Raw genomic sequence first — 25,305 nt, 5'->3', positions numbered from 1 at the left:
CAGTGTTATTCTATTTTTGGTGGAGGTATTCGGTTACGTTGGTCTTTTGAGTTTTGCTTTGCAACCTGTGTTTCTGATACAGCATTAAAAGTAATGAGTCAAATATGGTCAGAGAAATTTATAAAAAAAAATAAACATCAAATGGAAAAGTGAGGGAGATGTAAAAGGTTAATAAGTAAAACAATATACAAATATTTTGGCTCTACATATAAATATATGTACATATTGTACTTTTAGTTATATAATATTCTTTCTACAAGAAAATTCATTTGGATGAAATTCACCCACCCCCTGAACCTCTGCTGAGTGTGAAGTATGAAAAAAGAAGTACTGATAAAAATTTTTTTGCAAGACTCCGTCTTAAAAGCCAGGTTACTAAGTTCCAGTAAGTCACCGTCTGTAATGAAAGACCAACTCTTATAATCACACATTTGCTCTAAACATAGAATTCTGCAAACCAGACTGTCAGGCATCAACTGTATAATTTCCTCTCAGTCTGGGCAGTTCAAGGAAGGTTTGTTTCACTCCTTTCCCGCCTTTACTAGCTTTTGCATAGGTTTCTTGCTTATAAAAAGCAAGTGTCTTTAGCTATGAACTGCGACCACTAATTAAGAGCAGTATTAAAGGGAAGCAGAGGTTGTCATGTTCTTGACTGACTTCGAGAGGGAGCTGATTGTGCTTGTGGCGTACGCTAATTAAGTCTCCCATATGGCAACTTCCATATGGTGGAGTCAGTGGTGTGAAAGAGGAGATGAGAAGATGCAAGACACAAGCTTTGAATTCAGTCAGAAACAGAGGAGAGGCATAGCGATGGAAGCAGAAGAAAGTATGAGACCCACAGGATGAGGAGAAAAAAATTCAGACTGGAACAAATGGTGAGGTCCAAGGTGAAGCATCTCTTGAGTCACAATTTAAGAAAATGTGTCATGCAGATGTGGCGATCAGAAGGGAGGCCGGTTGGAAAGCGTAACAGGGAGTTCCTTACTTCACTCCGGGTTGTGTTGTCTATCTTTATTGTTCCATCACAAAGCACACAGGTTGGTTTGGAGAGAAAGCTGGGAGGTTTTTACTGCTCGCCCAGACAGTAAACTCAGCCAAGCAAGAGAGGACAGCTTGAACTAGAAAATAAAAAACTAACTCCTAGAGTCTGAACTGCTTTATTTTGAGAAAATAGTCATGATAAACAACATTGAACTGGCCCAAGAGAGGCCATTTTGGGTTTAATTGGGAAGGCGGTGACATCTGATGGACGCTGCTTGGCCGGTACCTAGAATGCAAAGCATCACGATCTGTCAAACTGCAGTCAGGACACATTTTCATATTCATCTATTTTTGAGGGTAATAACCGGCAGAGAGGCCAACTTCCTGCCGAGATAACAGGAAAGTCAGTCATGTTTTGAAGAAGTGAGACAGGAACCTGATTTCTTCTGACTTTCTCTGCCATCTAAATCTGCAGCTGGACGTATGACGGGTTGTCAGTAACAACCCACCGCAGCGTAAATTTGGTGCGACTTTTTTTAACCAGGTGTGACTGGCTTGGCAAATTGGCTGTCAAGGTGAAAACACAGAGCCAAAACAAAGCAAGTTTTTCTGCCAGTCCCTCTCAATCAGATGTGATTGAGCTTTCAACTTAAATTAACCATCACTGGGATGGAAAGAACAACTCCATGCTGCAAACACAAAGTGATATAAATCAAGATGCAGTTATTAGGAATGAGGACGGTCATGAATAACAGACATATACCCTCTAGATGCTCTTCTACAGAAAATTACTGTTTCATCAACATTCTAGAGGCAGCACTTATTGACCATGGTTTACTTTCATACCTAAAGCAACCACCTTTTCTTCATCCTTTCTGACATCAGCATGCTGTCATCAGTACAGAAAGCGAGCCACAACATTCTCAATAATCACAAGACCCTGAATTACTTCTGAATGAGGTCCATCTGCTCAGTTAGCATGGGTAGAGGTGACTAAAATCTCATTTGGATGCAGGGCAGATGATGTAATAATTTGTTTAAAACAGGAAATATTAATGTTTGGAGATGTTATTTGGTAGGCTTTACCTCAAAAAGAACAAAAAAGTTGTTTCTAAAGTCAGAGTACATAAATCAGAATTCATGTACTCTGTGTGAGTGTGATTTTAAAAGACACTCTCTTTGACTTCAATCAGCCCCAGTAGTAGACTGGCTGGTTAAAGCATCAGACATCTAATCCGTCTGTCAATTGGTCATGCATACTACATCACTCTTCATTGTTGTGGTAAGCAAAGTTCCTGCTGAGTGATGAAAAAGCAAAGGAAACTCTGCTGTTCCTTCAGGACACATCAAAAGGTTTTACATCAAGTTTCTGCTCCAAATACATCAATACTAATGATAGTCAGGTTAAAAAAAATTATTCTGCTACAGGTTAGAATTAGAATAATCAGCTACTATATATATTGTTCCTTTGTGCTTTATGTATATTTTTCCTGCATCCAAACTTTTTCTGGTAGCACCTTTGCATGTTAAAGCCATTCCTCCCCTGCTGCTCACATTGCATGTCTAAGGTACCTTGTTACCAGAAGCTAAAAAAAGAAAAGGTGTCTCTCAGTGCAATAATAATAGTTTGTCAGAATCAAAAAAAAATTTTTTTTGATTCCCTGGGATTCACACTAATGAGTCAGATGAGTGCAGATGGGGCTCAGCTGCAGCAAAACAGAGATATTGAACATTAGGGTCTCTTGCCAGGAAGGGACCTCGTGCTGTCGGGAGGGGAAACTACTCATGACGCAATCCCACCGGCGACGAGTAACAAAACCATGAGCATTAGACCGCAGAGCATTAGAACGCAAATACACAGAATACACCAAGGATTGTCACCGTGGTGAACCCAGGGATGTACAGCATCTTTTGCAGCGGAAGCTGACACTTCAAATTGACATGGAGCACACTCACATCTACCAGCTCTGAAATCCTCAGCAATCTCTGCATTAGTCTGGAACAGAAACCAAATGTAACATTCTCCTTAACAGCACAAATAAATCCAAACGCTCACACACACAGAGACTGAACAAAATATGTTGTTTTCAAAAATCAAAACATTTGTAATCAGACACCCTTCACTAAAATCCAGCGCTACAAGTTAACCTATTTACAAAAGGAGACTATCTCTATAAAATTTCCTCTCTGCATCTCTACATAAAAAGTAACAAAGGCAGCTGCTGGTCTTCATTTGTGGTAGAAAACTAACTCCATACATCACTCAGAGCACATCATGCGAAGCAGGTCAGCATGAATAAAGGAAAATCCTGGAGAAAACCTGGCAGAGATTACAACAGGAAAACATACAGTCTAAGCTGCAATGCAATATCTTACATCAGATATCCATGATGAGATAGAACGGCCCAAGGTGCAGACCCAAATCCAATTCTATTACAAGACTTGAAAACTGCAGTACACAAACACTCTTCATTCAATCTGAGCCTGAGCGACTTAGAAAAGAGGAATGTGAAAAGATTTTAGCCTCCAGACAGGCAAAAATGGTAAAGATTTATCTGATAAATCGGCCCGGTTTCCCAATAACTCTTTACTATTGGGGGATCAGCAATGGTCAACATTTAAATGAGAAACCAATCTTATCTAGAAAGTTCTGAAAACCAGCCATTGACTCATTGTTCTGCTGTGAGAGAGGGCTGACGGGCAGACCGGACCAACAGGTCATATCTCCATATGTGCGATTAACTATAGACATGCCACTGTTACCAACTGCAACAGCCAAAATCAGTATCTGTCAGAAAACTGCAATCGGTGCTGCACAATCAAGACTTGCTGCTGTAACTGCACAAAAGCTCCACAAATGTTGACTGAGATGGGAACGAACACAACTCATCTTTTACGATTTTGATTTGCGAAAAAAACATAATCCCAAAACAATAGATGTTTTTCCTCCACTTCACAACTACACAGCCCTGTAGTTGTAAAAGGTCAGAATGAGAAGAAAATGGAAACATATCGATATAAAAAATGCACTACAGCAAATGCAGTTCCAATCAACTCCAAGATCCCAGTAGCAACCTTTCTGCCTTTGTGCAGCACATAAACTTTTGTTACCCTTTTTACAGCCCACACACTCCTTCCGAACAAACTGTTGTACAAGGGTGTTTTCACACTTTATCTAAGAAAAATGGGTTTTCCTGAAGCCAGTAAAGCAGTTTACAATTCTGCAAGAGGAAAACATCCAGCCAACAATCAGGTGCAGGTCAGAAAGAAGGTTGGTGAAAAGTCACTGTGAGGCCCACAGGAAACATAAATGGCAGTGATCAGCTGGCTCACAGCAGATTAAGGACTAAAACCAAAGAGAGGCACATTTGTGTGGTTAGAGTTTGCACAACTGAGGTCAATTGAAGCTGCTTCTGCAATTTTAAAGTCTGCCTTTCGATGATCCCCAGCATCATGCAAGACGCTTTCTGGGAACCAACTCTTTAAATGGAACAGATTAAAACACTTCATGTGCAGGGGTGCCGGATGCATGTCAAAAACTCCACCAGTCTCCAGAGCTATGTGGAAGCTGACTGGTGCTACTCGCTGCCAAGTCACCTAAGCTGGATGAACCAAGGTCGGGGTTTCCTACAGGATCCTGGAACAAATTAAGAGCAACAAATTCTGAAAAAAAAGAATTATGCAAAAGACGAGGTTTGTACACTTCTCTCCTTTTGTGCGGCATGCAAACAAGGAAGTGAAAACATTGCAATTACAAAGAACAAAAGTTGATGTTTAAAATAAAATTAAGACAGCAAATCAATTACAAGAGGTTTTCGGGTGAAGAATCAGTCGTTTGACCTGGCGGGGAAAGAAGGACAAACAGCCAGCAGAACAAAGCACTGCCTCACAACACAAAAGAACCAGATGTCATTTTTGGACAGGATGTGTGGCTTTTTCTTAAAAGGAAGTACATGACACATATGGCTGGCCTCTAACTCGATTGCATTCAAACTCAGGTTTGAAAGCAGGTTTGAGCTATAAAGTCTTTTTTGAGGAATTAACCAACAATCAGGAAGTGCTCTACCTCACAGGTAACATGGCAGTGAAGGCAGCATGCAAAACTTCTACCAGATTCCTCCAACCACAACGCTCTGTGGTGTGAATGCTCTTGCTGAGGGAAGACTCAGCGTTAGTGCATGTATGTAGGGCATTTAAAAATGAAGTCAGAGGAAGAACAAAGATATGAGAAGCGATTTAAAGTTATTCTGGATATTAATTCAGATTCTACAGCACTTACCTTCTTCTACATACAACTAGAGGAAGTCACCCAAAGATGTTAATTTGACGTTCAGGAAGAAAAGTGAGCCAAAGCAAACTTCAGGAGATTCCAGAATGTATAGAGTACAACAAATATCAGAGCTAAGATTAACTAAGCTAAGAAGACTAACCAAGCTAATCATGCTAAGTAGTTAGGAAGTCAAAGACTGCTTAAATGGTTATCTACCTTTGTTAACAAAGACAAAAAAAAAAAAAACACTAAATCTTTGCAAGTATTTTGGTCTGATTTATAGTGCCAATATCTTACTACACTTGAAATAGGACAAAAAATAACATACAAGTAGCTTTTTAGTACGATATATGAACTTGTTATAATTCCTAAATTATATTTCCTAAATATTATTGAAAAAGTTATAGTTCTACTTGCAGATTATTCTACTGACAACATGGGAATTTTTTTTTCTACAGGTGAAATAATCTGTTTGTGGAACAAGAACTTTTTTTCAATCAATATTCAAGAATTACTGACTTAAAATAAGCTCCTAAAGCTGTCTGAAAAGCTACTTTTGTAAGTTACTGACTGCTAAACAGGAAGAAGGCAAGAAAAATGGTTAAAGCTATAAAAACTTGAGACCACAAATCTCTGATTGGTGGGTCTCTAGTCACAACTGAACCTGAGGCATACGTGACCTCAAGCTTTTTCTCATTTAAGGAGCACCCAGAGTGTCATTACGAGCAAGGGAAGCTAAGACGATAAAGTGTGAAGACAGAGATGGACCATATGCTGATGTGGTGTACTGTCTGCTTCACCGGGCAGGGAAGAGCCTCTGCTGGCTTCCTGTCTGCCTCTGTCCTGACTGACAGTCTGTCTGTTTATCAGTCCACCTGCGACCTCGAGCCAACGACCTCGATTTGGATTGGAGCCACAAACACAAAGAGACAGACACATGCTTAAAAATAAATGGTAACTTCTCAGAAGGCTTCATATCAGCCTCAGTCCTAATTACTGCAATGGATTTCATAACCCAAGAAACTCTACACTGTCATAATTACAAAAAAACAGAAACCAGCAGGGAAATAACTAGAGAGAAGTGAAGAAATGTCAAAGTGGATCAAGCTGCAACATGGGACTCAGACTCAGACAGAGCTTATGCTGTTGGAGTTCACGGTATGGAAAATGAAGGGGATGTTTATGAAGAGTCAGGTCTCAGGTAGAAGCAGAGCATTCATTGTTAATCTACAGTGAATATTTGAAGGTCACTCGACTGGTGATCACACAGCGTAATAAATATTCTCCCTGTTTATACCATCTGACCCAGACCTGTACAACACAGAGCGCAACATTAGTGTGCGTAACACACTAATATTTGTGTGTAAGACTGATTAAACAAGGCAGCTTGTAATGGTGTAATTGTAAAGACATCAGTGTTGTAAGCACAGGTTTCATATCTCATACTGCCAATGCAATATTCCTCAGTCTTTATATTTCCAGCACAAGGTTTTCTGAAATCATGTCATTATATTGTGACATTTTTCAAAAGAATCTGCCAATAAATTTCAACTAAGCCTTTTGGAAGCTTTAATGTAATTATGCCTGTCACAATAACAAATTTAGCTGGACAATAAATTATCCCAGAAGTTATTATGATAAGCAATAACATTGCTGTTTTCAAGTAATATAACAATGACATAAAAATGCAAGTCTCCGTAAAATAAAATTGCTCAAAACATCAGACTGAAGACTTTCATAATCCAGTTTTTTGATAGAGAGAAAAGAAAAAAGCGACAAATCATACAAATGGAAATTATTGAGCTTGTTTTAATTTATCATGTCAGTAATTAATTTATTTCTTAATGCAAATAGCCAAAAGGCAATGTATGTCTTTTTTTTATATGATGGAACAATGAATCCCAAAAGACTGATCAGGACAATTTTGCTCATAATGGAAAACAATTCTCCATTATTACTTTACTTTCTGAATAGAGAAGCTGGTTGTTTTTTTCTCCCATTTATCTGGTTCTGGTTCTGTATATCAAGAGCAAGCTCCAACACTTGTCAGGGTTTTTTTTTTCCACGCAGGCCCTGAGAGCCCCCTTTTCAATTTGTTGCGGTTCTCACTCCTTCAGTAACAGCCCTCCGATTGAATCCCAGATCCAGGACTTTTCTATGTGGTTCTCAGGTCACTAGTCTGAAACTCTCTTCCCTTCCCTTCCTCAAACAAGAGAAAACAACAACAGGCCAAGAACAATGACCCATTAAGCATCTCTCTTTTAAAAGGAGGAGGACTGGGGTAACAACCACAGAGGGAGACAGGGCAGTTCTGCAGAAGGGATGGGGCCATTTTGGAGCCAACATGGCATGAAATCCAATAAATAACTGAAGAAATACCGTCTTTGTAGCCGGAGACCAGCGGAGCCCAAAAAAGGCCCGTGGCGTTGCCACAATGAGGGACCCAGGCAAACCATGGCAGACTTCTCTTTCTCCCAGAAGCTGTAATTTACATCCCTCTTCAGCTACCCCTCCCAAGGAAAAAACAAGATCCCATCGCTCCTCCTTCACCCACCAGCCAGTCTCTAGCTGTCTTCCAAGAGAAACTCTTTTTGGCAGACCCAATTGCCAAAACACAAAGTCGTCTTTGAGCCTCATTCAGCTTTTTTTCTTTCCCCCCTTTTCTGCTCCTCATCTTGCTCACTTCCGCTTTGAAGGACTATAAGCTTCAAGGTTCTTTGAGGGCTCATATGGGCAGAAACTAAACTCCACTGGGGGTTGCAGCGAGGACAGGACCTCAGAGGAAGGACAGGAACACTGAGTCAGGGAGTTCCTGTCTGAGGCCGATGCCTCGCCGACCCCACAGCAACATCATATGATAGTGTTGATGCAAAACCAGGGAGGCTCTTTCAAAATGCTGATGATGTTATTCAATATCTATATGTCAGGTGTTTGGGTAGCATTCAGAGTTAAGATAACTCATTTGTTGATGTCAGGTTTTAAAACTCTACCATTTGCTTTAAGCTATAATTGACATATTGTGTCAACAGGAAAGGCTTGACTCTAGTTTGCCTTAGTCTCTATAAATGTGGCTTACTGTTGACAGGTGACTTGGTGATTTGCAGATAACATCATGGACCAGATTGCAAAGGCCATCTGGACATTTGGAAGTGTGTTTTTGGTGCAGACAGACGTAAGGTTGACAGACTGAATCACAGCGTGACGGTGAGTGAGCTGACAGAGAACCGTGCATCGACACCAGACCCCCTCAAGGTGGAAAAGACACGGGACCATGGAAAAGACACGGGACCATGTTTTAAAAGATTAATGTCAATACATCAATGAACAAAACAAGCCCAACCTCGTATTCAACCAGGTAGACATAAATAGTCTGCACAACCATGAAGATTAAGTAGAGGCAAAGAGATGAATTAGGGCCCAGGACAACACAAAAATGGTAATTTGGGAAAACATGTAGGCAGCTATTACAGAGCGTTCTCTGATCAGTAAAAGACAGAAAGCAGCAGGTTAAATCTCTTTATGTTGTGGAAAAATAAAGGTTTTTATAGCTTTGAAAATGCTGAAGCAGCTGACCCAAATACTATCACAGCTTCTGATCTGGGCAGCTATTGTTGCAAACGAGACAGTTTAAGTTTCCACTGAAATGTTTCTCGTGTCATTTGGTATTCTACCTCCTCTGGAGCCACAGGTACAAAAGAGCTTAGAGATTATAATGAATCACATGCAGAGGCTTGATATAAGGCAAGTAGAATAAAAATACACATTACAATACTGGTAATTCCTTCCATAAAGGTACAGAGGGATGTGGGGACAAAACTGTAGTCTCCATAAACATGTGGGAGATTTTTACAGAAATAGTCAAAGTATTTGTGTCACACAAAACTTTATGAGTGACACCACAGTAAAGTCACTTCAAAATGAAAGTTCTGGTACAAATGAGCTCCAGAAAACATCAGTAGCCATCATGAATAATGAAATCAGAGACAGTAAAATTGAAGCTAATGATTAAGAGTCTGTCTACACACAAAACTATTCAATTACCAGAGGAAAACAACTGATGTTCAGATTTATTACATGTTATCATAGATTAGACAAATATATCATAAAAACTGACATTCCAACCTCCTCAGGACTTAATTAGATAAATCTACTTCTCATTCAACTGATGAGGTAAAACTAAAAGAAGTGAAAACGACTTTGACAAGGCCATTCCAACACATGAATATAGGTTGTTTTAAACCAAACAGCTGTTACTCTGACTGCATGTTTAAGGTGAAAGGTGAACATTCACTCCATCCATCCCTGTAATCGAATCTGCTTTCTTGTCCCTGATGAGAAGAAGCATTCCCAGAGTATGATGTTGACTACACCGTGTCTCAAACTGGATGTCAGTCTGAATGTACAGTTTGGTGTCATCTGACCAGAGCGCCTTGCTTCACATGTCAGCTGCGACTCCTAACCAATTTTTTTGGCAACTTGCAAACAGACCTTCTTTTCTAAATGTGCTCTTCTGAAGAAAAGTTAAAATCTCAAAATTTTTTCCTGGTTGCATTTGAGAAGGAAAAAACAGCGCCATCTGCCTGCTGTCTCATCCACACTCAGCAGCATTACTGGAGCCATCGTGAGAAAGTAGATGTTCAAACTCACATCCCATCAATCAACACACTGAATAACACTGAAGGCTTTTCTACACATCTTCACTGTCTTCTGTTCCAGTGTGGAACAGTGAAGAAGCACAGTGGTGCTTTTTCACTGTATTATCTGATGACTGATAAAGAGATGATGACTTCTTACAGCACCGCCTGTTTCACTAAGCAAACCAATGGTGGCTTTCTACTGTACCACAGGAAGAATCTGCAACAGTCTCTTGAAGAAAAGGCTGAGTGGGTTTTTCTTTTCTTTTTCTTTTTTTTTTTTGCTTGTAGATTATATCTTAGGGGCTAACAGTGGCTCAGACTTGTTAACTTGAATTCTTAAAATTCCTACTGCAGTCTCATGCCTTAAAGAAATGGCTTATCAACACACATGACTATAAAAAGCACAGCCAGATAAAGCAGTAACAGACAATTATCTCAGCTCCTTTATAGTGACTTTGACTGGTGCAATACTTTGACTTCAAGGCACCAGAATTGTCCCAAGCTAAGAGTTGTTTTGCTGAACCGTTAATGAGTTTGGTTTTCAGGTAATGCTCAGAAGCAGAGTTTAAAGCCTTGTTAAAATAAAAAAGTCACAAAGCCCAAATAGCTGCTGTACCTGCTGCTAAATCTCAACAGGTCACTTTTCCATCCCGCTGAATGCGTCAGTGTTTATCTGACTATAGCCGTGCTGCAGTGAGCTGAAACCACCAGGGTTGTGACAAAGATGAGTTAGAATCTTTAGCTATTTATACTCTCCAGCCAAGAGAAATTTGATGCTGGTCTTTCCCACAGAGTGGAGAGTGCAGGAGTGGTGAAACAGAGATGGGGTTTAAAAAAAAAAAAAGAGAGAGAAAGAGACAGACACATGCTTCAGCAAGTGGAAGAAGCTCAGAGCCACTTCCTGTATGTCTGTCTTCCTCTAGCTTCAGCCCGATGGCTCTTTGTGTTTGTGTGCGGACCTGGACATGTGTCATCCTGTTTGCTTGTCCAAACAACAGCAAGAAACGCATCAAGACGTAGATGAAAACAACATTTCAGCAGATTTGCAGTCACTGGATGTGAGCAGGTATGAGATTCTATGGAAAAACAGTTTAACAAGCTCATGATACTTCTAAAATCTATTGTAGACTCAGTTTGATTGATTGGGAACATTTGTAACATTTTCAGCTGCTGCAGTTCACTTTCACACTTTGTGCCAAACAAACCAAACTAATTTAAAAAACTGTTCTTCTTCTCACCTATGGGGGCGCTGCACCAAGAACCACTGAAGGGAACAACATGACAACTTCTGAACAAGACATTAAGTTAAAGCTTCCTTCTTCACCCAATGCAAACAAAACTGGAGAAGCGGCAGATTTTAGTTTGTAGGATTTCTCTTTTTGTAGGTAAAAACCACAAAAATAAATTTTGCATATAATTCTGCATCTTAAATTAGCTTTAAGTTAGCTTAGCTGTCTGGCTTTATCTGAAATAAAACATATCAATTATGCAAAACTAATTTTTTCAAAAAATTAAGCAAACTTGAATCAATGTTTGAGCATTTTGAATTGATTTCCAGGACAAGGAATGTAATTACAGAATCATTTTTTTCTGCATCTCCAGTCTACTGTTTGCTTGGTGTTCACACACACATCCAAACTGCACCAGAGTTCTCTTCAACCAAACTCAACCGAGGTTTGTAGGACCAGAGTTAATTTCTTAAGGAGAGTTCGTCTGAGCATTCACATCTCCCCCAAAACAAATCACTTTCCAGGCAAACAAGTCAATTAAAGTGGACTAAACAGAGATCTCTTAATAAAAGCACTTTAAACTGCAAGAATGGTTTCAACAGTCCTCAACCTCAACAGTCACACATCAAAACAAAATCTAGCTGAATTCACACATCAGCATTAGAGCACGTAGCGCAGTAAAGCATGCGTTATCAGCAGAAACTTGGAAAAGTTCAAATCAGATGTCCTCCACTCTGCTCTAAGACTGAAATAGATTTTTAAGCAATAATGCTGAGCAAACACAGTCGTTTTAATCCCCATTGGCTCCATCCTTCCTTCCCCTTCCTCACCTCACAACATCCCTGCATGCACATTTGGATGAGGTTGTTGGAATTGGTAAGTGCCAAGGGATGAGAGACATGCAGAACAGCTGAGAGGCCCAAGCTGGATAACCATCCACTTAGTGTGTCAGTGAAACTGTTTCATTTTTTTAAAAAAACACTGAAAGTTCCCATCCGACTGTCACAATGGTGTAAAGTTACACTCCACAGAAAACTCTGCCTCCAGGATGAGGTCTACAGTAATCACATCCTAAAACTTTGATAGAACTCTTTTGTCAAAAGCAATTACATTCAGGTCATTTTAAATATTTGGAACCAAGAGATTTACTAAAGGTCATAGCCTGTGAGAATCTATAACTGGAACATTCAGAATCAGTGCTGTCATTTTGATGAAGAAACTGTGAAGCGTCCAAAAGTTTGTTAAAGAGCACAAAGTCAGAGGAATATCAAGGGTCTATTTTGAAATACTGTTTAATCTGGAACATGAAAATGCTCAAAATCACCCCAGCAATAAGGAAAACAATCAGTGGAAGAGAAGGAGAAGCTAAGAGGGACTCTGCAGAAAAATCAGAGATTTAAGTCGTTTTCAAAGAGGTTGCTCATAGAGGTACAGTAAAATAAAAATGTGGAGGCAGGCAGCTGAAGCCCTGTCAGTCACATCATAACTTTAGTGACACATTATCAGATTTTACAGACTTCACCAACATTCAGCATGTAGGACAGCACTGTGGCATCAACTGGCTTATAAACCTTGAGGTAAAAACCTCACACTCCATTTCTGCTGATGTTTCCTTGTACAGCTCTCAAAACGGGGAATAAGTTTCACAGTTTATCTGGGTTTGGGAAAAAAACAAAGTGCAGAATCAGGAAAACACAACTAACAATTTGATTTCATAATCAGTTTGTTGTCATTCGCCTATCACTGCCACTGCCATACCAAACCCACCAGCCACTTTACTAATACCCAGTGGGTTTTATATGGTGTAACACTGAACCTCATTCTGTGTTGTGCTACAATGAGGTTCAGATCTGGGTCTACACTGGTGATGAGTCCATCCAGAGAAAACATCCAACACAGATTTCCAAAACATGAGTGCTATAAAAGTAAAAGTGGAATAATAAGTTTTCATCACATGGCTGTTTTTTTTTTTTTTTTTTTTTTTTGATCATGCATGTTCTGAGTGACAGGATGCGGCTCTGTAGGCAAGAAGAACTTTAAGGAAGTCCTTAACATGCGACAGCACAGAGGAAAGAGGGAACCAACGCCCGCCAAGCTTGACAAATATCTACCAGACAATGAAAACAGGAAAAAGCCAGGAATTATCTGGATGCTAATAAATACGTCTGTATGGGTAAGAATGGTAACAACCAGTCTTTGACCTAAACCAGCAAGGAGCCAAAGGACAGAAACTGAATAGGCCATTTGCTCCAGGGTGAGGCTTTGCATTTGAGCCTGACCTCTGACTTTTCTTCTACAGAGAGGGAAGGGGGGCCAGTAAAAGAGGGGAATTTCCCCTCAGCAATTAGCATTGTACTATAATAATACTTATGCAGCCCACACATCCATAATCTGGTCACAGCTGGAGGCAGGCGCCACCTACAATGAACAAGTAACTGAGGTGACATGGCAGAGGCTTTGCAAGTCGACAGCAAAAAGCGATGAGCTGAATAGTCACTTGCAGGTGGGAAGGAAACTACTGCCTAAGGCTGATAGGAACGTGCAAAAATAAAAAATAAACAAATGACCAATAAGTTAATTCAGAAAGGAGATCCTGAACAATGACTGAATAAGAAATTGCTAAAAAAAAAAAAAAAAGTTTCTTATCCAAATCTGGGGAAAGCGTGGAACTGCAGCTCAATGGCTGTGATTATCTTTTTGTTTTTGCAAAGCTCCTTTGAATTCATGCCACCTTTCAGCGTGTCAGACGCGAGCTTTAGCACACAAATTAGAGGTGAATTTAGCAGTCTTGCTCATAACATTAATGAACTAAATATCCAAATCAGAAATGTTCTGATTGGTTCAATTGTAAAAGAATCTGATTTTGTTCCCCTCCAGATTAACTAAATGCACAAAAAGCCAGCCAACCAGAGATACTATGATTCTCTGTTTAGCTTCATTAAAATTAGAGACACATGCTTTAAGACAATGTGTTTAACTTAAGCACTTTTCTCATTTGAGTTTCATTGTGGGCTGGGTGATATGGACTTATCACAATATTTTATAGTACTATTTTGATAATCATAAAACTGTTGATATGAACTATTTATTACTCCTTTAGGTGACTGAATGGCACAACAATCATAACTCCACAAACACAAGTATTGCTCTTGGAAAAAATGTGTAATATGCCTCCTTTTGACAGCAGTCACATTAAAAAGTGTGATTTGTATCACTAACTGCATTTAAGCATATTTACAAATGTATGGGGTTTTATTGATACTCTTGATGAAAAAATATGAAATTAAAAATCCCAGCAATTTACAGCTTTGAGGGACTTTAAACATAGTTAATTGAATCTTATTTTGATATCGATATCAAAATTCTTATCATGATAGGACATTTATCACAGTAAATGATAAACGATGCTATAAATGTCCATCCCTCTATTATAGCGCTTAGAAAAAAATTATCTTACAATTTTTTAATCGGAAGGTCAGGTCCTTAAACGACGTGATGTGATCTAACGATTCAAAACAAAACAACCATAACCTGTGTCGGACTACAAACATTAACATGGATTCACATCTGTCTAAGTGGAGTGGCAGAAACCAGAGTAGTCAGTGCTGCACCCAAGTCGGTAGTAATTTGTGCCGCTTTGTTTTGCAAACAGAGGAAATTGGATATCAGCACGCAGTGCGACAGATATACAGAGAGAGGGATAAATGTCAAACTTACCGATTGAAGGAAGAGCAGTGTCCGGACATACTCCCGCTCTGTGTTGAGTATTTCGTTCAAAACGCAGAGCCGGAGCCGCTGCTGTCTGTCCGAGTCCTTCACGACGTGAACCCCGTTCTCATGATGCCCCTCGTTCTCTTCCATGATGGAGAAAACAGGAATAAATCTCTCAATAAAATAAAAGAAAAAATAGTTAAAATTCAAAACACGCGTCTTCTGTTTGAAGTATCCGCACTCCTAACAGGAGACCTGGTTCAGTCCATCTCGCCGAAGGAAGTTCTCCAAAACAACTCGTAGAGCTGTGATGCTCGAGGCAACATACGCACACTGCAAGTAAAGTTCAGGCGAAAAAAAAGTAAGCAAACCAGAAGCAGAAAGAGAAAGAGCGCCTAGTGGTGAGAAAGAGAAAGAGAGGGGGAGCCACCGCTATGAGCTCTCAAACAAACGCTGCTGCTGCACCTTAACTTCTACCTCTGAGGCAGCCGGAGAAACGACAGAGTAAATAAACTAGCGGCACACCCTGGTACCTCAACATTAAAACAACAAATTCACAAAACATTAAAACAACATATGCACTGTGCTTACCCTGGTGATTGGTGAAACAAATTATTAGTTAACTTTAACAACAACAGAAACAAAAGTTGAAGTGTAAAAAACAACCGCAAGAGAGAATGCCTAAATATTTACTAAAATGTTAAAAGAAAATAAAGCTACTGAACCCTTTGCAAGAATTAAGATCCGATTTTTGCTACCATGTTAAGGCAAGCATTAATTGTTTAGCAGAGACTTAAAAATACAATTTACTAAATCATTATATTTAAAATTTGTGGAGAAAATGCTACGACGTGTTAATTCTTTTTAAATTACTATGTAAATTGTAAATCTTGAGCGTTTCTTTTCGTTTGGGATGGCCGCCTAGCCTTACAAATTTAGGAGAAAATCGCCCTCTGGTGGATATAACTGAAGGTGCATTAGTTTTAGGCTGATGCAGTGCATAAATACGGCAAGGCAATGCAAATATATTTGTGTAACATTTGTAAAACAGGATCAGGAATCAGGACACTGGAATCAGGATCGGGTTCAGTTTATTCCTATGAAACACAGTGTGAGACACATTCAACCATTGGGGGTATGGTGCACAAAGTCAGATCATTACAGCCCAACAAACACATTTTGGAGGGAAAATAAACAGACAACCTTTATAAGTAATAATTTATTTTTAACCAAACCCAAAGTTTTTTAAAACCCTTAAAGACAGTTAACATTATATTTTTATGCAACACAAAACTGTGAGAACTATTTTTTAACATTATAAAATGTTAAAAATGTTTTTTAACATTTTAAAAATGTTAAAAAGTGAGCAGTAGAATTAGCACATCTTTAGCACACATTTTACCAGCAGCTCACTTAGGCAGCTCCTGCCTGGCTGCTGCAGCTATGTCACAGAACCTTGCTTTGTGCAACACTAATAACCGTCCAACCAGAACAATATTTAGGAACCAAAAATAAAATAAAACAGTATAAAATAGAAATAGCCTGCTGCATGTTTCTTACAGGAACATATCAATTCAACAAAAAGGTGTTCTGAAAAAGTTCACAAGAAAAAGAAAAAGAAATAAATAAAATTAACTCAGCTACATTTGCATAGCACATTTCAGCAACATTGCAGATCAATGTGGATTACACGATAAAAGAAAATGAAGAAAAAAGCAATTTCTCATTTCTACAAACACATTGCAAATGCGTTTGTAGAAAGTGATGCATCAATCTCTGCTTTTTCCTACATTTTCAATTGTTTATGAAGATCAAAATTTATTACAGATCTTTGATTATTTGTCTTGACCTCCACAACATTTAAGTATAGGTTTGGTCCAGAAGTCTCAAATATGCAAAATGCTTGAATAAGTTGTCATAAGTTCTCCTCGGGCTGCCACCTTATCGTGGTGGAGGGGTTTGAGTGTCCCATGATCCTAAGAGCTATGCTGTCTGGGGCTTCAGGCCCCTGGTAGGGTCACCCAAGGCAGACAGGTCCTAGGTGAGGGACCAGACAAACTGTAGCCTGAAGACCCCGATGATGAATAGGAAGATTGGATCTCGTGTTCCCTCGCCCGGACGCGGGTCACCGGGGCCCCACCCTGGAGCTGGCTCTTGGGACGTGGAATGTCATCTCTAGTGGGGAAGGAGCCGGAGCTGGAGTGTGAGGCTGAACGACAGTTCAGTCTATCCACCCTTTTTGGAGTCCTTAAGGGGTACTGGAAAGTGCCCCACCTGGGGACTCCCTCGTTCTTCTGGGGGCCTTCAACACTCACATAGGAAATGACAGTGAGACCTGGAGGGGTGTGGTTGGGAGGAACGCTCCTCCCGATCTGAATTTGTGTGGGGTTCTGTGCTCGTCACAGATTGTCCGTAGCGAACACCATGTTCAGGCATAAGAGTGTCCATATGTGCACTTGGAACCAGGACACCCTGGCCACAGTTCAATGATCGATTTTGTCATCATTTCACGGATCTGCGGCCGTATGTCTTGGACACTTGGGTGAAGAGTGGTGCGCAGTTGTCCACTGACCACTACCTGGTGGTGAGTTGGCTTTGGTGGAGGATTCTGGTCAGACCTGGCAGGCCCAAACGTGTTGTGAGGGTCTGCTGGGAATGTCTGGCGGGGTGAGACAAAGCTTTAACTCCCATCTCCGGCAGAACTTCGAACACGTCCCAGGGGAGGTGGGAGATTGGTGCAGCATCCGCCGTGAAGCAGGCGCTGTACCAGTCCATCGTGATGAAGAGAGAGCTGAATCGAAAAGTGAAGCTCTTGATTTACCGGTCGATCTACGTTCCTACCCTCAACTATGGTCATGAATGAGATCTCGGATACAAGCGGCCGAAATAGGTTTTCTCTGTCGGGTGGCTGGGCTCTCCCTTAGAGATAGGGTGATAAGCTCGGTCATTTGGGAGGGACTCAGAGAAGAGCCAGTGCTCCTCCACATCGAGAGGAGCCAGTTGAGGTAGCTCGGCATCTAGTCAGGATCGGGAGGAGGCCCCGGGGAAGACCCAGGACACACTGGAGGGACTATGTCTCCCGGCGGACAGACGGACGGATGGATTTCAGAGACTATTTTCTAAATCTGTCCTGAAGTGATAAATTGCTCCCAGGTGAATCTCAACTTTTTCCAATGTAGCTAAATGTGTGAAGCATCAGCTCAACCACTGAAATAGCTCAAAGTTAAATCTCTTCAACCATCAAGAACCTTCAATGGAAGGATGAGGATTTGGACGGGGTCAGAACAGAAGAAGAGACAGAGGATATGTCCGTTTCCATCACTCCTTCATCTTCATCAGGATATTATTTACAACCCACAATAGGCTGCTGATGGACTTCCTCTCACCCTGCTCTCCATTACTTTACACCATTAAGGATTTATTTTTCTCAGCAGGGAGATGAAAAATATATAAAGACTGCACTTTTGTCATAGTTTTTACTTAAGGATATGGTCTCATGCACCCATTTTTTTATTTGTGCTCTGCTAATTGTATCACGATAACATGGTGTGTCAACAAATTACACTAAAGGAAATAAATATGAATTTCATTGTCTCTTGTGATTGATTTCCTAATTGTAGTTGACAAGAAAATATGTAATATATTCTGGGTTTATTCAATACATACAAGGTTTATTCAATATATTAAAGGTTTATTTACTATAATCAAGATTTTGTTAAGTATATTTCATGTTTAATCCATATGTACAAGGTTTAATCAACATATTCTGACTTTCATTTATATATTCATCATTCACTTAACATGTCCATGTTAAGAGCCAGAAAGGACAGTTTGTAGCATCGTGTATTATTGTGTATGCCTGTTGCTTATTTAGAAGACTCTTCTAAATAAGCAATCTAGTGGCAGTACTTGAAAATTCATATGAAAAGTGTCACAGAAACTAATAAGCACCAATTACATCCAGAGTTCATTCAAAATATTCAAGGTTTATTCAAAATATTCAATGTTTATTCAATATTTGCAAGGTTTATTGAATAAACCTTAAATATATATTGACCTTTCAATGTATTCTATTGTCTGAATTTATTGAAAGTTAAATTATGGAATGAATCTTGGATATATTAAATAAACACTGAATATATATTTAATTAAATATATTTAATGGATGGATGGATGGATGGATGGATCTATTTCAGAGACCATTTTCTTGCTTAATATATGCAAGGTTTATGCAATATAAAATAATGACCAAAAACTTCCTTTCACACTACTCCCTAACCTTAACAACAAAACAATTTTTAATTTTTCCATAAGATGTAGACAAAAAAATACTTTTGGCAAAAATTTACTTATTTATCATTTTAAAAAGGTGACAATATTTGAGGTATAATCAATATATTCAAGGTTTATTCAAAATATCTAAAGTAGAGATGGAAATAATTAATGGATTTAGATTAATTGTTAATAGTTTAATTAGTTCCACCAATTCATTCTATTTTCCTATTTTGTAACCTAAAATATTATTTTGCTTATATATAAATATATATAAATGTATGTATGTATATGTATATATAAATGTATGTATGTATATGTACACACACACACACACACACACACACACACACACACACACACACACACACACACACACACACGTGTGTGTGACCCAAATTTGAGGATTTGACTCACACACTTGTATAATAATTAAATAATTAAAATGACAAGCATGGACATGGAGATATGTTCATTTAAATATAAATCAATCTATAAGGTCCAGAGAAACCTATATGTCTAGGTTTAAGAATGTCAGTCAACATTTGATACATACTTTTGATTAATCAATGTATGTATCATGTACATCCAGAGTCCTGCTGATGACCTTATAATTTGATCATCGAAAGGCTGCAGTCCTCAAGGACTTCAGCTGGAGACAGGGGCCATTCTCTTTTCACATTTCTGTCTACAGAAAATGTAAATTGGGTATTTAGCATACCGAATTGGAATACATGAATGTTTTTTTTTTAAGGAAAAACCGGAGAACCCGACGAAAACCTAACCAGTGAGACTCCAGATGTAAAAAGCCAGGCTGGGATTTTGACTTTGACGCCCTGACCTTTCTAAATTTAGCTTGATCCTTCCATTCTTCCATCCATTCATCTTCTGCTTTTCTAGGAAACTCCTGAAACTCCTCCACTTTGGGCTGAACTACTTTCAAACATCTGTTGCTGAAAGAATGAAGGGAAGACAAATGAACAGCAATGGAGATAAATAAAGGAATGAGTTTGAAATTAACATAAATAATAAACAGAAATGAAAACTCTGATCTGCAATCATAGTGCACTATACCTGTATTATTCCTGAATTTTGTGATCGTGAGATTGCGTTTGTGGTCTGTGATCTAATGACAGGTCAAGATTCTCTATTTTAGGAAGCAAAAAATGTCTGTGAGTGTTGAAGTGATCTTCTCAGTTGTACTCATTTTGCGTGTCATGGGAAAGTGCTTTCTTAAATATTTCAAAATGGCATCCTGCAGAGGATGGCCATCTAGTGATGTTGCAGCCTTCCACAGATCTCTAGTCGAGCCAAACTGATTTTTCAGATCGCGGTAGAGGTCTGTAACAAAGACATTAACCTTGTCATTATCCTTACTGACTTCAAAGTCTGCGATTTCCTGTATGATCTCCACTGACAGATAAGACAAGATTCTCTTCATGTCTGTAGTGCTCACAGGCCCACCGTTTCTCTCCCAGCAGTTCAAAAATGCTCTCATCGCAAAGCATTTCATACATTCCTCGAGATCTTTCTTCTTTTGTTCAGTGGTTTCATTTATTACTGGAATTGGAATGATAGTGATTTCTTCAACAAATCTGACATACCTAGTCCCTGGTGCTGTAAGTGATGAATCAATCAAGGAGTCAGTTTCAGCTTTTACAGGATATACAGGCTGCTCTTTGAATTCTCTTCCAATGGTTGGGATAGAGTCCTTCTCAGTTCCTGGAGACATGGGTTTGGGGATTTGGGTCTCATGTGTTTGTCCAATGAGATCATTGATCTCTGAGAGCACATTGGACACCCTGTCACTCTCACTTATGCGATTTATTTCCTCATTTTTGAGCCAAAGAAAAATGTTTTGAAGAAATCTCCTCACCTCGTCTTCTGTTCTGGCATAGAAGATTTCAGGGCAAATTTCTGTTTGGCCAGAAATGTCACTTATGTTCTCACTAGAGAGGACAGACTCTGAAATGTTTTCAGGAGGAACAGGAAGGTTACAATAATGGCTACTGGTGATATCAGTATATAATTTATCTGTCAGTTCCTTGGAAAACTGCTTGATCTTGTCATTCAACTGTGGGTTTTTCATGAATTCTGCACACAGTCTGTCAATTTGAGGTTTGATGGACTGAAAATCCAGCTTAGAAATTTGGTCTGTTTTCATCCCTAATGAATCTTCAGGGACACATCCAGGAAACATGAGGCGAGCCAATGTGTTTGACATATATACATCTTGTTTCAGTTTCACCACATTTGTGTCACTGGAGTCCTTGAATGAGATCTCCAAAGAAGACGCCATGGTGGCAAACTGATCCTTTGCAAATTTGGAAAATTGTGGTTTTTTGACTATTTCTTCTTTTCCAACAGGATCCGCTTTGCCCTTTGACCGGAAAAGGTTTCTGATATCACCAACAATCTTTTTCAAATTAAAATGAGGAGCACATGAACAACTTGGATCTTTCTCTCCAACTGAACCTTCAGCCTTACAGTAATGAAGGTCGTCAATAATCGTTTTACTAATTCCATCTGCAACCTCGTTTACTTTGAAATGATCTGGGCAAAAATCGGCATCATCTTCTGCACCTTTCGAATCACCTGCGTCATCAGAATATTTCTCTATGATTTCAGCAATGCTCTCGCTAACTGAGGCCACAGAATAGAAAGATTTCACACTAGGAGAAACACTTCTCTCTGTGAGGTCAAAGGCAGTCTCTGCTTCTGCTGGAGACACGCCTGATGTTCGTTTTTTTGTGAATGCACTCCAATATCTTTCGATGCATCTCGAGCTGACTCTGTTTATGTGTTTGCGAAGACACTGAACTGCATTGGAAACCATTTTGTTGAAATTTCTCAAGTTAGAAATGCAACCACTTGCAAACACTGCTGGTTCTGCAGGAAAACTAGCGGTCCTCTTGATGCCATTTGCAATGGACGTTACTTTCTCAGAGACCTCCTGTTCCATCAATGAGTTCAACTCCATGCTGCTCTCACAGACTTCTTCTGGTGGAGACACCTCGAGGACAATGGCCATTTCTGTTGAAATCATGTTGGTCAAATGCACACTGATGTTTTCATTTGGCATTTTAGTCTTCATGCATTTTGTCATACAATCTTCCAATATTGGCACAAGGACAGTCAGTGAATTTTCCACACATTGTTGAAAAATGTTGGTAAGTATGTCAGCCATGACAGCTGTTATATGTGAATCCCTTAGACCCTGTGAAAGCAAGGTCCACTGTGCTGGTGTTAAAGTGTTCAGGCGGGGCAATATAATGTCCTCCAGGTTGTCAATGGAAATGTGGATGCTTCTGTTCATTTGCCCGTTTGACTCTTCCATTTTTCAAAGTTTTTTTTTGTTCAAAGTTTTCTGTCAAGAAACGACGTTCTGCTCACTACGACTTCTCTTCTTGGAATTAAGTTTACTTCAAACTAAACCGTAGCAGCAAGCTGCCTTTGATAATGGTTCACGTCATATTCCATTATGACGTGAACCATATGCGCATGCGTATTAGACATAACTTGTAAACTATCTCCAGAGAACAGCCAGTTTACATTATGTGCCATTTTGCACTGTATTTATGTAACGTTATTATGACACATTGTCTCAATGTTTGCAGCCCCCTCGCAGTGGTCATATTGCACTGTATCTTTTTGTACTATTATCTATTTTGAGTCTCAAAAAACTTGTACAATAAAAAAGCTCAACAGTAGGGTAGCTCTGGTGTCGAGTTCTGGTTCAGCTAACTGTTCATGTTCAAAGTTGTTGCTTTTAGAAACGTGTGGCCGTGTTCCTTAAGGTCTCCGTGTTATTTCGTTTTATTACTTTCGCATGCTTCTTGTGAAGAGCTCATATAGGACAGTGTTTACAGCAGTGCAGGCGGAACAGTTGCTCGGCTGTCTGGCTCTGGTCTGTTGACTCATTCCAATACATTCGCTCTTTCCGGCTGAATACAGAAGTTGTTCCATGGAAATAACAGAAATGGCTCCTTTATTTACCATCCATCTCACCCCGGTAGTTTTTAGCAGAAGAAGCTGTTCCGGAGTGAAGGCTGCTAACTTTGCTGTTCGGCGTTAGCTTCAAGTGGTAGCGACGAATATTAACAAGCCACCTTCTTCTTAATTCAGGATCGTTTGGAGATCCATGAAAACTTTAAAACCCATTATATTAGGAAGACAACAATGTTCATAGTATTGCTTTATTTGCACCTGAAATACCTTATCTTTCCTAGCTGTCATGGTTAACTCAAAGCGGGAACAAGAAAGCTGCATTTTTCTCATATGCAAAGAGCCCATATCACGTGGTATTTTACATAGTCCTGTAATTGTAAAAACTTAAGCAGAATTTCTAACCATCCAACCTGAGTTGCAATGGAATGATATAGATCAAAGGCTATCCCTGTTTTTGTGGCCCAGTCAAAGTCCAGATGCAAATGCAGTTGAGCGTACATGGAAAGACTGCATTGTTCTCAAAACTCAACTTTTCCCCAGTAAGCCTCCCAGGCTTGAAAGTTAGCCTACCTGCTGGATCTTTAGTCTCCTCCCTTGTGGAAGCTCATTAGGGCTTTATGGGCCAACTCAACTTCTAATCAAACTAAGCTTGAGTCTTTTTTTTTGGGCAAAGAGTAAGTAAACATGGTTTAATGTCTAAAGACAACAAGTTGGGTGTTCTGGAATGGCCTAATCAAAGCCCAGACCTCAATCCCATAGATATATAATAGGTCTTGAAAGGGGCTTTAAAAATGTTGACTAATACAGTTACATTTACTGTCATCTCGTCCTGCAGCAGCACCAGGTGACGTCCACCCTGAGGAGGATCAACACCCGCAAAGCTACAGGACCGGACAAGGTATCAGGCCAGACGCTGAAAACGTGCGCCGACCAGCTGGCAGGAGTGTTTCTGGACATTTTCAATCTGTCCCTGCAGTTCACCATGGTTCCTGAGTGTCTCAAGTCTTCCACCATCATCCCTGTACCGAAGAAGACGACCATCACCAGCCTGAACGATTACCGGCCCGTCGCTCTGACCCCGGTGATCATGAAGTGCTTTGAGAGGATTCTTCTGAGGTACATCAGACACTTGATCCCTGCAGACCTGGACAGCCTCCAGTTCGCCTACAGAGCGAACCGGTCAACAGAGGATGCTGTCTCCATCACTCTGCACACAACCCTGACCCATCTGCAGCATCCCAACACTTACGTCAGGATGCTATTTGTAGACTTCAGCTCAGCATTTAACACCGTCATCCCAGACAAGCTGGTGCTGAAGCTACTCCAGGTGGGGCTGCCTGCTTCACTGTGCCACTGGATCATAGACTTCCTCACCAACAGGCCTCAGGTGGTGAGAATAGAGAGCCCTGCTCTCTTCACCCTGTTTACACACGACTGCGTTGCCATCCACCCCACCAACACAGTCGTCAAGTTTGCGGACGACACAACAGTAGTGGGTCTCATTTCAGACAACAACGAGACCCACTACAGAGAGGAGATTCTGCAGCTCACTCAGTGGTGTTCAGCCAATAACTTGGTGCTGAACACAGGGAAGACCAAGGAGGTCATTGTGGACTACAGAAGGTCCAGGAGGACGGGTCACACTCTCCTTCTCATAGATGGAGAAGAGGTGGAGCGTGTGGACAACATCAAGTTCGTGGGCCTCCACATCACGTCTGATCTCTCCTGGAATACCAACACCTCCCACCTGGTGAAGAAAGCACAACAAAGGCTCTTCTTCCTCAGGAAACTGAGACGTGCTGAACTTTCTTCACGGCTGCTCGTGAACTTTTACAGGGCAACGACCGAGAGCGTCCTCTGCCTCAACGTGACTGTGTGGTATGGTAGCTGCACAGCACTGGAGAGGAAACAACTGACACGGGTGGTGAGAACAGTACAAGGCATTGTGGGATGCCCCCTCCCAGACCTGGACTCTATTTACATAGGCCGGGTCAAGAAGAGAGCTGGATCCATAGCCATGGATTCCAGCCACCCGGGCCACAGACTGTTTGTGCCGCTGCCATTAGGAAAGCGGTACAGGAATATACGGACTACAACAAACAGACTGAGAAACAGTTTCTTCCCCACAGCCGTCAGAGCCATTACTCCCTGCCGCCCCCTCCCACACATATCATAACCTCACATACACCCCCCACCCCCACACAGCCATATTGTTCTGCACTTGCACTGTCACATCATCTGCACTTTACTATAATTG

The 25,305-nt window shown here is 40.3% G+C and overlaps 1 protein-coding gene across 2 annotated transcripts in view; it reads right to left on the bottom strand.

The window, feature by feature from the left end:
• prex1 (phosphatidylinositol-3,4,5-trisphosphate-dependent Rac exchange factor 1) overlaps window positions 1-15,170 on the bottom strand; it is a 99,593-nt gene extending 84,423 nt beyond the window's left edge. For both annotated transcript variants that reach the window (XM_055048693.1, XM_055048695.1), the window contains exon 1: window positions 14,835-15,170. In XM_055048693.1, coding sequence (XP_054904668.1) covers window positions 14,835-14,978 — 144 coding nt within the window. In that variant the 5' untranslated portion in view covers window positions 14,979-15,170. The remainder of the gene's footprint in view (window positions 1-14,834) is intronic.
• Between the last annotated feature and the right edge of the window lie 10,135 nt (window positions 15,171-25,305).

Source organism: Poeciliopsis prolifica, unplaced genomic scaffold (genome assembly GCF_027474105.1).
Source record: "Poeciliopsis prolifica strain line A6 unplaced genomic scaffold, Auburn_PproV2 SCAFFOLD027, whole genome shotgun sequence".
Lineage (NCBI taxonomy): Eukaryota > Metazoa > Chordata > Actinopteri > Cyprinodontiformes > Poeciliidae > Poeciliopsis > Poeciliopsis prolifica.
Note: the sequence above shows the minus strand (reverse complement) of the source record. Positions and strands in the feature narration are given on the sequence as shown.